We start from the raw sequence: 15,837 nt of genomic DNA, 5'->3' as shown, positions 1-15,837 counted from the left end.
GTCTTAGCTGTGTGCTGTTTCTGTTGCTGTAACACAGTACCTGAAACTAGGCCCCTTGGGGAGAAGAGAGGCTTATTTTACTCAAAGTTCTGGAGGCTTAGTGCCCATTTGATCAGCTAGCTTTTTGTACAGTTCTCATGGCAGAGGCAGGTGGGAGCAGGACAGAGACTGGGGGAGGAGGCAGCTCACCTGGAACAGCCCAGTCTCTCAACAGCCAATCTGGCTCTGTTAAGAATGTATTCCCTATGCAGGACATGAATCCCTTGTGGCCTCATCAACACTTAAAGGTCCCCATACTCTCAGCACTGTCTCACTGAGGATTCATGACTCATCCTGAGGTGTTAGGTGGGGACAGACTATATTCAGATGACAGCATTGTTCCTCCTGTAGTTTAATTACTGTGCCATGATGAACTCTGAGCGCCCCAGGACTATCTGTGTGTTAGAGAAGGGCACAGGGTCAGGATCAAGCGTGAATTAGAAGAGCTTTGCCATACAGTCCCATCTCCTGCTATGCAGCCAAAGTGGTGACTACTTCTGTGTTTCACAAAATGAGTTTCCTCACTTCTGAGAGAGGGGGAGGGAAATTGGGGGAGAGGTTTGGTAAGCTTGATTTGAAGTAGTAATTGCATTTAATATCGTCTCATTTGTCTTGAGATTAACTTTGTCATAATTTTCATGATCTTATGTCCTGGTTGGCTGTATTCCACTTGCCTCACTGAAGCAGGAAATTGTTTCATGTGCCTCTTCTTTTCTAGATGATGATGTGTCCCGTGCTCAAGAGTCCGACCTCTTCTCAGAAACCAGCAGTGTTGTGAGTGGCAGTGAGATGAGTGGCAAATACTCCCACAGTAACTCCAGGATATCAGCGTACGTGCCATGTCTGTGCAACACTCGGTCATCTGCCATGTAGATGGAGAAAGTGGAAGCATAGAGAGGCTGGTTTCTACTAGGACAACCCAGTGGGGATGGGCTGGGCATTCCTCAACCACGTGGAAGTTGTGCAAGGATTTTCCCAGCATAGCTGTGCAGTTTGATGATGTTGCTGTGAGGCTGTGCTCTTGAGTACTCAGTTCCTATGGCATCTGTTTTAGTGATTGCACAAATGCTGGCTGTAATGTATAGGCACTGAAGGAATGAAGAGTTTGAAAGAAAAAGTTCAGGCTTCAAACCCGGTGTAATCAAGATATGATCATAGAGATTATAAATACAAATGATCACATTTTACCTAGTGTAGCAATTGATCACAAGTATTTATTAAATACCCATATGTTGTGAATGCAAGTGCGATAAATGTTACCAAAATTTATTCAGAGATTTGGAGTTATAAGAGCTCTGGAGATGTAAAACAATCCAAGATCATTTATTTAAACTGAACTGTGTTGTAAGAATTTATGATGGAGGTCTTTGAAGTTTTTGTAAGATGATCAGAAACTAATAAAGGCAGCGAGGCTTAGACTTTTAAGACCACTGTTATGGGCTGAGCAGGTCCCAGTAAATAAATTGCAAGGTTAAAAGACCTCAGAGGGAGCAAAGGATAGGATCATGTACATTTTATTCATTTTTAATCTGGTATGTTTTTATTTGCTTATTTAAATTTTGTGTTACCTTGAATTGTACTTGGCTTGTTATAAAATTTGTATTAGACCAGGATATTATTAGATATAACCTCATTTGATTCTCTATTTTAATTAAAACATCAAGGAAGGAAATTACATTTGAGGTTTTCCTTATTATTTCCTACTTGTTAAGACTTACATGCACAGATGCAGATTGTCTCTGTTTCTCCCTCTCCCCCTCCCCTCCCCTCCCCTCCCCTCCCCTCCCCTCCTTCCCTCCCTCCCTCCCCTCCCCTCCCCTTCCCTTCTTTCCTCTCTCCCCCTCCCCCATGTTATGTACAGCTTTAACACCTTATTACCCCCAGCACCCCATACAAATACGGTCTGCTCAGCACAGGGAAGGCATTTAAACACTTCTGTAATTTCTGACAGGAGATCTTCTAAGAATCGCCGCAAAGCAGAGCGGAAGAAGCACAGCCTCAAAGAAGGGAGTCCACTGGAGGACCTGGCTCTTTTGGAGGCATTAAATGAAGTGGTACAAAGCACTGAAAAATTGAAAGGTACATTTTCAATAAAGATGATTGACCTCAGAAGTGGGTCAATACTAAATGGGCCTCACACATGGGTGGAGTTAAATGATACCATTTTTCCAATTTGGTGAAAGAACAAAATTTTCACCTAGAAGGGTTATTTCACTGCTTCCTGTTGAAACAGACCTTCTCAGCTGGTCCTTCCTGCACTTGACTTCCACCTGACTGAACTGCAAAAAATAGCATTTCAATTAGGATAAAGGATTAGGCAGTACTGCTTTCTGGCTATTCCCAATGTGTTGCTCTTCCTCTTACAGTAGATATGTTGAATTACTCCAGCTTTGAAAGGAAGAAAATGATAAAGCTACTGTAATGTGATATTAGAATGTTTTTGCAAAAAAGAAACTATGGCGTGATTCTACGAGGGGTCTGGAGACATGACTTAACCACTCCCAAATGTCTTCTCTCTAGATGAAGTACACTGCATTTTGAAGGTGCTCTTTCTCTTTGAGTTTGATGACCAAGGAAGGGAATTACAGGAGGCCTTTGAGGGTGCTTTGCAGCTGATGGAAAGGTCACTTCCAGAAATTTGGACTCTCACCTACCAGCAGAACCCAGCCATACCTGTAAGTTTTCTCAAAGACAGCATGCCTTTCTCCATCTTTTTCTCAGATCCAAAGCAAAAAACCTTGTTCTTAAAACATCATTTGCCATAGTCATCTTAGGTTTGTGTTTAAGCCATTAGTAAGATTATTTTATATTTGCCTGTATAATAGATAATAGTTGGACATAGGTTAAGTAGGATACTGTTTTGTCTTTCAAGATAAAGTAACTGATCTAGAAAAGACGGGCATAGGGAAAAATGAGGTCTAAGCTGGCTGCACTGTGGTTCATTGTGGGTGTGACTTCCTGTGGGTAGTACATCCAGAGTCAGTGGAATTCCAGTGCAGGTGCACATCCGGATGCCCTGGGGTAAATAATTGATACAACCAAGGTTGTACACATGATCACTATTATACAGACTCCTGTATATAGCTGGACTGCCGTAAGGCTGGAGGGGAGCGGGGTGGGGACCACAGGAGTGGCTGGACAGACTATGGCTAAGCGGCTGCATGGGCTAGGGGCCTAAGGAGTGCCACATGAGTGCATGCAGCTAAACAGCACCTGAGCCTAGAAATGTCCCATTTATTTAATCCACAGCTCTGCATCTCTTCTTCGGACTGCTCGAATCTCAAGTGAACCTTCCGTGTCTGAACTGGTGTCAGGACAATGGGAAAGTCTCCCAAGAGGGTGGAGGACAGGGAAGGGAAAGCTAGGATCAGAGTCGACCCGTGACTTTCAACTCAGAAAGCATGGATGGGACAGTAACAGCTTGGTATCCTATACATACTCTGCTTCCTCTCTGACCCCTTGAAGTCCACTGCGAAGTGTTGTGATTTAGATTCAGAAAGGCTGGGTTCCACAAAGGAATAAGAGCCACAGCTGTTCATTTTGTGTACCAAATTTAATAATACAGATTGAGTGAGAATCTGGGTACTGAAAAGGCCTAACTGGGGCATAGATAAGTGAGGGTCACAGTGAGTAAGAGAGGAAGTAGCTTCTTCCCTTGGCTAAGGGAACACAGCTGAGGTGTCAGCCAGCCGGCCGGTCCTAAAATCTGGGTGCATGACAAGGCTGGTTCTAAGTGTGCAGAAATAAAAGTGGAATGAACAGCTGGTGCTGGGTCTCAGGCTCACAAATCCCTCCTTCCTCCAGCCCTGCACCATCCTTCTGCTGTCCTTTATTGGTGGACAGTAGTCAGCTCACAAGTAGAAATGTTCTTTCAGCCCCAGAACCAGCTTCACATGTTGTGTATGGAAGAGTGGGTTTTGAGTTTGGCACTTAAAGACAGAAGGTTGGGGTAGCTTGCACCAGCTTGCTGAGTCTCAGAAATGAGACTTCCCTGGGTGCCTCATCGGAATGCTTGGATGGTTAGATAAGAGGGTAGATGTGCAAGTACCTTGCCAATCATAGAAAAGCAACAAAGAATCAAGACCCCATAGATGTTTGAATTTACTGTAATAGGAATTTCTTAGGAGAAATATGATCATCCTGTCCAAAACTGCAGTAGTTTTGAAGCTAACAGTTTAGAAATTCTCCTTCTTTTTGTATCATGTGACCATCTAAGGCTTAGCTTCATGAATCTTCTAGGTAAAATGACCAAGGAGTTTGTGGTTTGCTTTGGTTGGCAGAGTATGGTGGTGGGGTATGTTCAAGACCCCCATGGCTTTGCTGTATGGCATTACTGTCAAGACTGCTGCACCTCGGACTGCTTGCAAAGATGTGTGAGGGCAAATGAGAGGATTGGCATGAGCCTAGAGGCCTGCTGCAGGCACAGGAAACGCTAAACTTCTGTGCTTTTCCTTTAACACGGGTGCAGAGTGATAGGTGCCTGTCATCCCAGCAGCATGGGAGCCCAAGTCAAGAGATTTGTAAGTTCCACCCTAGTTTGACAATTAGCAAGTGTCTCAAAGGACAAGGTGGGAGGATGTAATAGCTCAGTGGTAGTATGACCTTGGATTTGATCCCCAGTACCAGAATAAAATGAACATGCGGGGTATTTACTTCTGTCTGGAGGTTTGGCTTTTGGTTTGTGTAGTTATCAGAAGTATGAGGTAATCACTGCTAACACCAAACTTTTCTGCTTAGATTCTAGGTCCCAATTCTACTGCAAATAGTATCATGGCATCTTATCAACAGCAGAGGACTACAGTTCCTGTTCTTGGTTAGTATCTTTTCCCTATGAATAAATGACCATGCTACTGAGCAGAAGGAGTATCTTCAACAAGGTCAGCAGTAGAAGCAGAGCTTGGGTATTGACTATGATTGTTCCTCAATGCTGAGACTATTTTTAGTAGATAAGTTTAATCCTAATAGTGGGGGTCTGATGGGGAAATCCAAAATGACAGTAAAATGCATAATTAAATTTTTTAGGTAAAACTGGCATGCACTTGTCCATATGAAAGGTCTACATTTACAGATACATTTGGAAAATACTTCTGAATCATTTTGGGCTCTTGGCAGTTATGCATTATATCTTGGGGACATTTCCACAAGTGTTGCTTGTGACCTGAACACTTTTATTACCTTTATGATTAAGAATTTAACTTGGAGGCACATCCAAAGACTTAGCATTTTATCTGAGCTTTTCTTTCTCTTTTTTTTTTGTCTTTTTGAGGCAGAACTTTACTGTGTACTTCAGCCTGGTTTTGAACTTACTTTGTAGCCCAGGCTGGCCTTGAACTCACAGTGACCCTCTTGACTCAGTCTCCCAAGTCTGATATTACAGGTGTGCACCACCACGCCAGCTGCATTTTTTTTTTTTTAGTTATTAACTAAAATTTGTTGATGGCTTACAATTAGATTGCATGTTCTTACAAGTTTCAGCCATAGTTATTAAAGGCTTTCTTTTAAAAGTTGGTTAACACTTTAAACATAAATGTGGCACCTCAGTATTGGCTGTTTGGGGTGATCGCTCAGGTATACCAGCTCTCTCAGCCTTGCAGTCAGTGACATCTTCCAAAAGAACTAGAAGTTTATGGCTGTTATTTGCATTTTCTAGCTTGTGATAGGCACCATCCTGAAATTTTTTCATTTAAATTCTCCACTGTAGTAGCATTTTGGTGGTATTTGGGATTTATAATTACATTTAGCAGATTGAATTGCTTCCGCCCAACTATATTCATCTCACAGTAACTACCGTAGCTGTAGGTCCCTTTCTGCTAGAGTTTGGGTAGCTCTTTGGTATCAACTTTAGTTCATATGTCTATTTATGAGATGCTAACAATTCATCTTGCTCCTGCAGCAATTTGGTAGTTGATTTGTTTGCCTTTCGTGCTCCTTGTCCTAGCCCAATGGTGGCCTTCAAGACCATGGTGCATGCTAGATGGTCATATCAGAAACATTTCCATTTCATATCAGAAACATTTCCATTTCCATCTAGGCCTTAATGACCGTAATATATGAGGATCCCTCACCTGAGTGTTTGTGATCAGTGTCTCTTGGCTACAGATTGTCTAGGGAGAGGGAGGTTCTCACTGTTCTTACACTGGAATTGATCCTACTCAAAAATGAGTCTCACAGAACTACTCCTCAGCTGCCCTTCCTTCCCCAGCTAGCAGTGGTTGGGCAAACACCTCCATCCCTCAGGAATCTGCAGCAGGATGGGCCATTTGCTGCGACTGCTCATGCCTCAGTGCAGTGCGGGTCACGCAGCTTGGTTTTGAGTCTTGCAAAAATGTAGATTTTCCTAAAATGGATTAAAGTGATATTAGAAAAATGCTTGGATCATAGCTGAGTTGGATTTGCTGGAATCAGTAGTAACAAAGTTAGAGGTGACTTTAAAAGATTGAGAGTTGCTTGGAAATGTTGAAAAGCCCTCGAAGTATTTTTTAAAAATGACTTTTTGTATTAAGCAAGGGAAATGTGGGAAGTGTCACATGCTAATGTCATGCAGTTTGTCAGAATAACTACTTTCTCACCAAAAAGTCAGTAATTGGTATTTATTCTTAGTATAGACTCAAATATAATTATAGTTGTCTAATTTTATGTTTATTTTTTAAACTAATTTTTAAAATATGAGAGCATCCTCATGACTTGTTTAAGATTAAAAACTGAAATTTTATGTCCCTTGTTGACATTGAATTTATGTAGTCTTTTTAGTGTCAGTGTTCCCACACAACCAAAATATCTGGTGGGTTTTTGTCTATATTTGGGGAGAGGCTAATAGAGGTAGAGAGTACTTTATTTTATGCATGACTATAAAACTGATAACAATGAGAGAATGTGATGAATTATGTCAAACAAAATTAAAATTTGACAGTTTCTGTCATGTGTGTACATATCAATGTATTTATGTATAATAGGAAAATCATGAAACTTTCTTGAGGATTTTTGTTCATATTGCTAGATGTTCTTTAAAAATCACTTTTAATATCCATATACCATATATGTACAAATGTAGTGCTGGAAGTTTAATTATAAGAAATGTCAAGAAAGAACATCTTTATGTACTTTCTCATATCTGCTTCCTTTATATAACTTACAGTTAGAGACCACAACTGTAACTGAAAGACTGTCCAGAAGTTTTAGATTACAGTGACACAGTTTTTTTCCAGTAGTCCCTCAGCACTTCTTTTTTTAAGAGGTATCTTTATTATCCATGGTGTTGTGGAATTATATCCTAGAGCATTTTCTGTCCATTCCCTTTTAGTGCAAATGACACATTTTATTACCCTTTTAAAAAAAATTGAAAGACCCTTGATATATAAGATCTTAGATATATAATTTGATGAATTTTAATAAGTATATTCTGCATGTAACCACTGTCACCCCTTTCCTCTACTTTGAGTCACTTAGTGAGTGTGGCTGGAGTTCAGTGCAGTCTCTTCTTTCTGGGTGCGGACTCCAGGCTGTAACTTAGAAGTTACATGGATAGTAGGCACAGTAACTGACTGGATGGTCACCTTGTAGCTGCAAAACATAGTCACCTACTTTGTTTGGCATAGAGTTATTGCCCCAGTTCTCACCAGCATGTGTCTAATCATAATTTCCCTTCCTTTTTAAAGATGCTGAGCTCTTCGTACCACCGAAGATGGACAGAAGAACCCCGTGGAAACTGAGCCTGCTAGAGTGATTGGTGCAGTAGGAAGGCTCCCGCAAAGCCTGCTCTTTCTTGTTCCTGTTGTCCTTCCATCCTGGCTCCTGGAAAGCCTGGCAGTTGAGAACTGGGAAGTGTGACAGTTAGCAGTGCCTACAGCTGCTGTGTGCATCGGACCTAGGCAGACCACCGGCAGCTCTTTTCTTGCTTTGGTGTACATCTTAGTCACTAACAAAACTTTTAAGTGTTAGCCAATATATCATAATTTACTTGTAGTGATTCTCCTGTTTTCAGCTTCCCAAGCACTGGGACTACAGGCTTGCACCACCACACCCAGTCTCAATCAAGTCTCAGAGCACCCCACGGGTGGGGCTGGCATGCCTGGCTGGGGATCAAACCTTTGAACCCTGTGTCTGCCTAAGCAGGCGCTTTAATCTGCTGAGCTATCTGGTGGGCCTTCAAACTTGAGAAGGATTCTTTTTTTTTTTTTTTTTTGGCTGGCTCAAGCTGCCTTATGGATGGGTCTGGTGAGGCATGTGAAACTGGGGATTAAACCACAGTCCCCTGCACCTGACTGAGTTTGCCCAAGATGGTGCTTCAAACAACTGAGCTAGCCAGCAAGCCCAAGGAGAAGGATCCCCCCCCGCCCCTTTGGCTAGCTCAGGCAGCCTTAAGGGCAGGTCTGGTGAGGCATGTGGAGCTGGGGATGTAACCTTGATCCCCTGGGCCTGAATGAGTGTGCCCAAGCAGGCGCTTTAAACAACTGAGCTAACCTGCAAGCCCCTCATAATTGTTAAGGAATCATTTCTTTTGTATTTAGTGCTGTTTGAGAGCATGATCACTGTCTTTATACTAATCATAAGATTGGATCTTAAGTCACACTATGACTGTGGATAAGCTGCATAATTGCTTTGAGCCTCAGTTCTTGTTGAGTAAGAGGCAGTACCGTTTCATGGCTTCTGAGAAATATGAAGACAGGTAAAATAAGTTTCTAAATTGTTCCACGTTATTGGAAGAGAGCATTATAAACAACAGGCTGTTAGTGCCATCAGATTTGTAAGATGTAATCATTCATTCGGTTTCTTTTCACCTTAAACAAAAAGAATAAAAACTTAATTGTAAACTCCTAGTTTTAATCGGGTTGGGCACCTCCTCAGCGCTACAGAGGTTGTTTTAGTACCCATGTATTTTCTGCTGCAGACTCAGCTTGTTAGAGCTGGAACAGGTTAGAATTTCTGAAATGCTGAGGTGTACTGGGTGCTGGTGAGCAGTGCGCACTCTGTGGCATTCATAGTTGCAAACCACTCTGTATTGTCCAATACTGCTTCCCTAACTAGAATGTCTTTCTCAGGGCCCAGGGTATTTCACATGGTTTCTTTTTTTAATGGTATTTAACAGACCTCTGTTTCACTCCGTAAGAGAACTTTCATTTTTTGTTTGAAAGAGATTTTTTTCTGAGTCTAGAAAAAGCCTAGCTTATTTTGACAAGAATTTTGTGGTTAGGGCCAGCCAAATAGTTCAGCCGATTAAAGCACTTGTAAGCAGGCACAGGAGCCAGGGGTGCGCTGAGACAGCAATTGAAACTGGGTATGGTGGTGCATACCTATGATCTCAGCTCTTGAGAGGTTGTAAACGGGTGGATCACTGAGTCAATCTAGTAGTGAGACCCTGAACATCCTGTAGACCCTTCCGTAAAAAATTAAAAAAAAAAAAAAAAAAGAATTTTGTGGTGAATCCTTCGGTAAATTTAAAAATTTCTTCCATTTTTAAATACAGCACCAGACCTTGATTTCTATATGAAAACAGGAAATGCTACTTTTGATCCCCAGAGTATAAATCTCAAAATTATAATTCTAGAAGAATTTTCTTATTATAATAAGATGCTAACTGTAGAATCTAATCTACTTTTAACTTGTATGTGAAAATTTTCACAAATAATAGGGGGGAAAAGACAGTATATTGTGCTTTGTGGAAATCTTTTAAATTAATACCCATAGTGGATTTGCTATAATTAGATGCCCATCTGTGAAAGGTGGAAAGCACTTCGTGATTATTTTTTGACATGGGTGAGTGTGGCAACATACATGGCATTTAACATGTTATAACTGTTTTGCTTTGAATTACAGTGAATCTATGCCATAAATCTATACCATGACTAGAAATAGAACTAAATATATGAAAGTAGCATGAATTTTTACAGATACTTAAAGATGTAGTAGCAAGATTTATATGACTGCAGATTATTGTCAACTGCAGTCTCTCATCTGAGCAAGGTTGAATTTTGTTCACTTTGAGAAGGAGGCAGGCCTTCCAAATTGAAGGCAAAGACAAAGAATTCATGGGAGAAGAAATGGAATGTATCAGGAGAGGAGAAACGCCTGTGGGTGATGAGGGCTGAATTTGGAGAAAAGTGTCAAGTTTTGGAAAAGATTTTTACTCTTCCAAAAATTTGGACTGCACTTCAGAGCAAATTGGTATGAGCTACAGTCTTTAGTTTTTTGGCTTCTTAGGTAGCTTTGTTCAATGCTGTAAACATCAACAGGAAACTTCTGGAGGACTATTTTCTTTAATTAAAGTAACATCACATTAACGTTTTTAAAAACTGAGACAGGAGTTGATGTTTTTATGTTGTATGATTAAAGCTTTAAAAAAACTTTATACATCCACATGTGTGTGCACAGGCATGTGCAGACATCTGATTTCTCAGGCATAACTCAAGATGCTGTTTTAAAAAAATAAAGCCAGGGGCCGGGGAGATAGCTCAGTAGAATAAGTGCTTGCCTGGCAAGTGCAAGGGCCTGAGTGGCCTGAGTTCAATCCCCGGTTTGGTAAAAAAAAAAAATAAAGCCAACCTTTCTTTGAAATTTAAGGCAACTGCAAGGTTTTTGGGTTTTTGTTTGTTTGTATCTTTAGGGAAGGGTATACAGGGTCTCACTAGTATATTGGACTCATAGTGATTCTCTTGTTTACAGCCTCCCAAGAGCTGTTACAGGCACACACTACCACACCCAGTCTCAGTTGCTGTCTCAGCGTGCCCCAGGGGCGGAGCCAGCACAGCAGGCCCAGGGATCAAATCCCTAGCCCCTGTGCCTGCTTGCAGGCGCTTTAATCCTCTGAGCTATTTGGCTGGCCCTTTGAGCTATTTGGCTGGCCCTTGCAATTGCCAAGTTTAAAAAGCATTTTTTCCTCATGTTGTGCCAGTTCATAGGTAGTTGTGTGTAGAGGCCGCTGAGACTCTTTGGGTGTCCTTCCTTGTCTGTCATGTGTGTTAGTACCTGGGATGAGGATGGAAATCCTAGGAGCTAGATAACTATAAATATCCAAGAAGCTGGGGATAAGCCAAGCTTTACATGGTGCCAGCTGAGCAGTGTCTGTTCTTGGGTCAGCTGGGTCTTGTTTCTTCTGTGCCCCGTGCCCTTTTCTGTATACTGTGCTCATAGAGCCCACTCTGTCTTTACTCTGTTAGCTTTAAAGTCTCAAAAAACATAACGACAGATATCAAGAGAAAAGAATGAAGCTTTGGGCTATGGGTTACCTATTTTACTCTGCCCTTGGATGAGGTTAGTTCATCTCATTGAGACTTGCTTTCTCCCCGTTTTGTGTTCCCATCAGGCTAAGTAGGATTTCTCAATTACACTATTGACATTTTGGGTTACTTTGTATTATGTAGCATGTTTGATAAGTTTCCTAGACTCCGCCCACTAGATAACAGTAATACACATTGCCATCACCATAAACCAACAGTATCTTTGACAGTGTCACAGGCTTGCCCCCCAGTTAAAACAACTAGGCTTAGGTGACTTTAAAGTATTCCTATTATATTTTTTATCAGGACTTTTTCCTCCTCCTTCCAGGTAATTTTTAGAATCAAGGGAGAGAAATGAGGTCCTTTGAGGCTGCTATGATGATGCATACCTGTGGTCCCCACAACTCAGGAGGCAGAGGAAGGAGAATCACAAGTTCAAGCTCAGCATAGTATCTTTACTGAGATCTCTCAAAAATAAAAAAATATAAATAAGGATTGGGGGTGTAGTCAGTGTGAAAGCTCTAGTTTGAGCCCCCAGTACTGAAAGCTGTATGTTCAATCCCCAGTACAGATAAAGGAGGAAAGAGAGAAGAAAGAGAAGTTGAAAGGAAGAAAGGGGAAAAAATGCTTTTGAGAGAGTGTAGTTAGTAAGCTTCACTTTGCTATCTTTTAAGTAAACATTTAGGCCTGGAATATCCTGGAGACCCCTGTCCTCCAGAACCACTTCCCTCTTCCATCAGGACCCTCAGCCTTTGGGGAACAGTCTTTGACGTAGAATTCATACATTCCTAAAGGATCTGAAGGTAGACTTATATTACTGTACAATTGGTTTCCTCTGAAGTGCTATATATTTTATGTTTTTACAAACACTGTGAGAATGGTTCTGAGAAGGTTTTGATCACCCAGCCAAAGGTATTTAAAGGTTAAGAAAGAACTAATCAAGCTCCAGCTTGCCTCTCAGTACTTGTTCATGGAGTGCTGACAGTGGAATGGCTTGGGCAGAATCTGGATGATGACTTGCTACTCGGGTGAAATTTGGTCACCCTTGCTGAGTTATGGGACCTAACAATGCTCCTCTGTTGCTTTCCATCTCTGCTTCCCTGCTCCACTTGCTGTTGTTAGCCAGATGTGCTTCCTGTCTGGACCTGGGTCTGGGCTCTCTAGGTTAGGCCAGTCTGGAGGGTGTGAGTGCGATTCCGGAAACCTTCTCATGTGAATGTCACGTCTCCGGAGTGCTAAACCATGTGCAGAGACACCTAAAGGACCATAGTAAGAGACTTCGATGCTTTATATAAGAAGTACAAGTGTAAATGATACTAGTTTGCTGTTGTGAGCACCTCCTTGAGGTCCGGTTCTAGAATTGAGGCATTTCTGGTTTTACATTGGCTGTGTGAGTTAGGCATTCGTGTTCAATTTTATAGGTATATAAAGGTCACATGCCTCAAGGATGGCCAAGTAGGGTTTCAGACCACGTAATCCAAAGCTCAGGTGCTTTCTACTGTTGTTTGCTGCCTGGTAATGATTCTGAACATTAAAGACAGAATAGAGAATGTACTGGGGACTCTTTATCAAGTATTTCCAATTTGATGTGCTCCAATTACAACCTCCTACCCCAGGAATATTATAGAACCTGAGGAGTCCTGGAAAGGGCTCCCTAACTACTGAGATTCTATACATGCTTTTAGGTTCCTCAGCTGGACTAGCAGAGGTTGCCTCCCACAAACTCATAGCATCAGCCTTGGGACCTGCAGCTGTGCTGTCCCACCCCAGTGCCAGCTGTGTACTCTACAAGATGATGGAGAATCCAGTCTGTAAGGAGATGGGAATTACATTAAGTAGAGAATGACCAGGACTTCCGCCCTTGATCCTCAGTACTGACAGCTGAAGATAAATCTTACCTCGGTTGTTAAAAAGGGGAAATCTGTATAGCACTTGCTCTCAGAAGAGCTGCCCCCGTTAGTGCTAGTCTTGGTGGCTGGTCACAGTGGCGTGGTAGACAGCTAATGCATCTAATTGTCTAATGACACCTAATTGTCATTTACTGAGATATAAATGACAATTAGAACTTTTTAAAGGTACAGTTTAAGCAGGGTTCAGACATTTTTCAAGCTGTCAGATTTCAGGTAAAATAGGAACTGTACATTGCTGTTTTGTGGGAGCTGGAATGACCGGTGTTGACAGAAGGCAGCTGTTGTTGTCTCCCAACATTTACAGTACTCTGTATCCACACACCTTCTACGTTGACTTTAACAGTATAGTAGCTCCAGCTCACTGCCTGGGAGGAGAGGGTCAAGCCTGCAGGCAGACATGGGAGTGCTGCAACCCCAGAGGCCTCCACTGAGAGAGGAAGCAGCATGGCAGATGAGTGGACACAATTGACAGCCTTGACTGGCGGGTGAAGCACATGTGGCATCCTGCTGGAGAGGGTGACTGCCCGGGAGCCATCTTGGAGAGGGGCCAGCTGAGCTCAGGACTCAGAAAGACTGCTGGCTCCATCTAGCGGCTCCCAGCTGAGATCAAGCCCGCAGAGATGCAGACTGCTGCAAGCTGAACAGGTCTGCTCCCTGTCTCATGGCCAGAAAGCAGCCTGAACTGCAGGGGAAATAAAGGTACAGGCTCTGAGATTACCCAGTACCCTGCCATATCGCTACTGCTGGCTTGCTGGGATAGGTAAATCAACAGAACTGGACTCTGTCTCCATGTTGTCTATAAGCGAGAGCAGGCTTTTTTTTTTTTTTCTTTCCCTTTTAAATTTTTAATATTTTTATTTGATCTTTTTATGTGCGTGTGAATGTGGTTTTTGTGTGTGTGGTTCTGTTCTTCCTTTTATTTCTTTCTTCTCTTTCCCTCACCAGTTTTCCCAAGTTTCCATGGTCCTCCTTTGTCCTCCGGCCTTGCTTCTAATCTCTTCTAATCTCTATAACCCATAACTCATTTAAAATTTTCCCTCCTGAGGGTAAAATTGGCATATTGAGGGCTTATTTACTGTATACAGTTTTCTGGTTTTAAATTTTGTTGTATAACCAAAAAGCTCATTCATGTGGTCAAAGGTGGCAAATTAATAGTTACCTCAGTTTATCATCTCTGGGCTGTTTGATGTTTTATTACTGATTGTACTATTTCAGCCAAAGTGACATAACCAAAGTGACATATAAGTGTCATATACAGAGACTAAGATAACCTAAGGGCATCAGAAAACACTGTGGGCTCACTGCCAAAGAACCAGGGGCTTGGCTACATAGACAGAGACTTCTCATCCCCAATAAATTGAAAAGGTAGGATCTTGCAACAGACTAAAAACCAAAAAGCCAGCTATACCTGGAACATACTTTTGAAAAATAATCATTTCCTAATGGTTCTAAATACAGGCAATAAAATAACTCAACATAGGTAATTTATAAACTTCAACCCAAAATTCACATATGCACATGCACACAGAGAGAAAATGTGAAGATATTTAAGCAAGATGCAACCCCAGTTCACCAAAGGCAAACCCAGGGGTGATGAGGCTGGGAAATCTTAAAGCCTCCTGCCTGATCTCTGCAAATGAATGAGGCTCTACAAAAAAATCAAATCAGAAATGATTTCTCAGACAAGAAATGACCATAATGAAAAACTTGCTTAGTGACTCTAAATACAGATTAAATCTGTGTGTAGAGAGAGGGCTTAGGAAAGTGATGGAAACCATAAATGCCCAACATAAGAATGAAGTGGAGTCTGTACAGCATTCAAGCAGACACCCAGGAGGCGAAAAATTCCATTGAAAGCACAGAATCTCAGAAGACAGGCTTCTGGCTAGCAACCACGAAAAGGATTTTTTAAAACTAGCAAGGTGCCACGAGAAATCCATCAAGTAGCTGCTGGGTGATGCACAGAATAACAGAACTGATTGCAGTAGATAAAAAAACAGGAGATAGCATAGATGATATTTTAAAAGATGTTTTCACAGATGTCATAGCAGAAAACGTCCCTGGCAGGGAGAAATAATTGTACATATGGGTAAGTGAGGTCTAAACTCCACTTGCTCATGATTTTAAAATCACAAGGCATACACTAGTCGAGATTCCAGAAGTTCAACACAGTAGACTATTAAAAGCTATTACAGAAAAGAATAATCACTAACAAAGGAAAGCTTGTCGGAATCACAGCTCCTAGACACAAACCTTCAAGTCAAGGACAGCTTGGAGTGGAGTATTTCAAGCCCTAAAGGGAAACAACTTCCAACCCAGGTTTCTGTACCCTGCAAAACTGTCTTTCAAAATTTTTGGAAAATAAGAATTTCACAACAAAGCACACCTGAGGAAATTCACACTTACCAAACCAGCGCTCCCAAATGTTCTGAAAGACATTCTAGAAAGAGATAAGGACTACAATTTCATGAACCCCAAAGAAAGACCTGCCAGACAAGGCAACTAACTGGGGGTCGGGGGAGCCAACAGCAGAAAAGTAACGATACAGTAGTTCCTCTAGTGGAAAATACACATAAAAGACAATCATTTTAGAGCTAGCTTTTTCCCAAGATTAAGTATTGGGGTAATCAACATAAAATGATTGTGTATTTTGTCACCCCCTACCCTTTTTTGGA

The 15,837-nt window shown here is 41.7% G+C and overlaps 1 protein-coding gene across 3 annotated transcripts in view; it reads left to right on the top strand.

The window, feature by feature from the left end:
• Positions 1-7,988, top strand: part of Elp1 (elongator complex protein 1) — a 61,384-nt gene extending 53,396 nt beyond the window's left edge. For all 3 annotated transcript variants that reach the window (XM_023722930.1, XM_023722929.1, XM_004638077.2), the window contains exons 33-37: positions 758-869; positions 1,991-2,118; positions 2,560-2,714; positions 4,777-4,852; positions 7,695-7,988. In XM_023722930.1, coding sequence (XP_023578698.1) covers positions 758-869; positions 1,991-2,118; positions 2,560-2,714; positions 4,777-4,852; positions 7,695-7,762 — 539 coding nt within the window. In that variant the 3' untranslated portion in view covers positions 7,763-7,988. The remainder of the gene's footprint in view (positions 1-757; positions 870-1,990; positions 2,119-2,559; positions 2,715-4,776; positions 4,853-7,694) is intronic.
• Positions 7,989-15,837: the final 7,849 nt, after the last annotated feature.

This window comes from Octodon degus, unplaced genomic scaffold (genome assembly GCF_000260255.1).
Source record: "Octodon degus isolate 3935 unplaced genomic scaffold, OctDeg1.0 scaffold00094, whole genome shotgun sequence".
Taxonomy (NCBI): Eukaryota; Metazoa; Chordata; class Mammalia; order Rodentia; family Octodontidae; genus Octodon; species Octodon degus.
The sequence above is the reverse complement of the archived record's forward strand: the minus strand, read 5'-3'. Positions and strand labels throughout refer to the sequence as shown.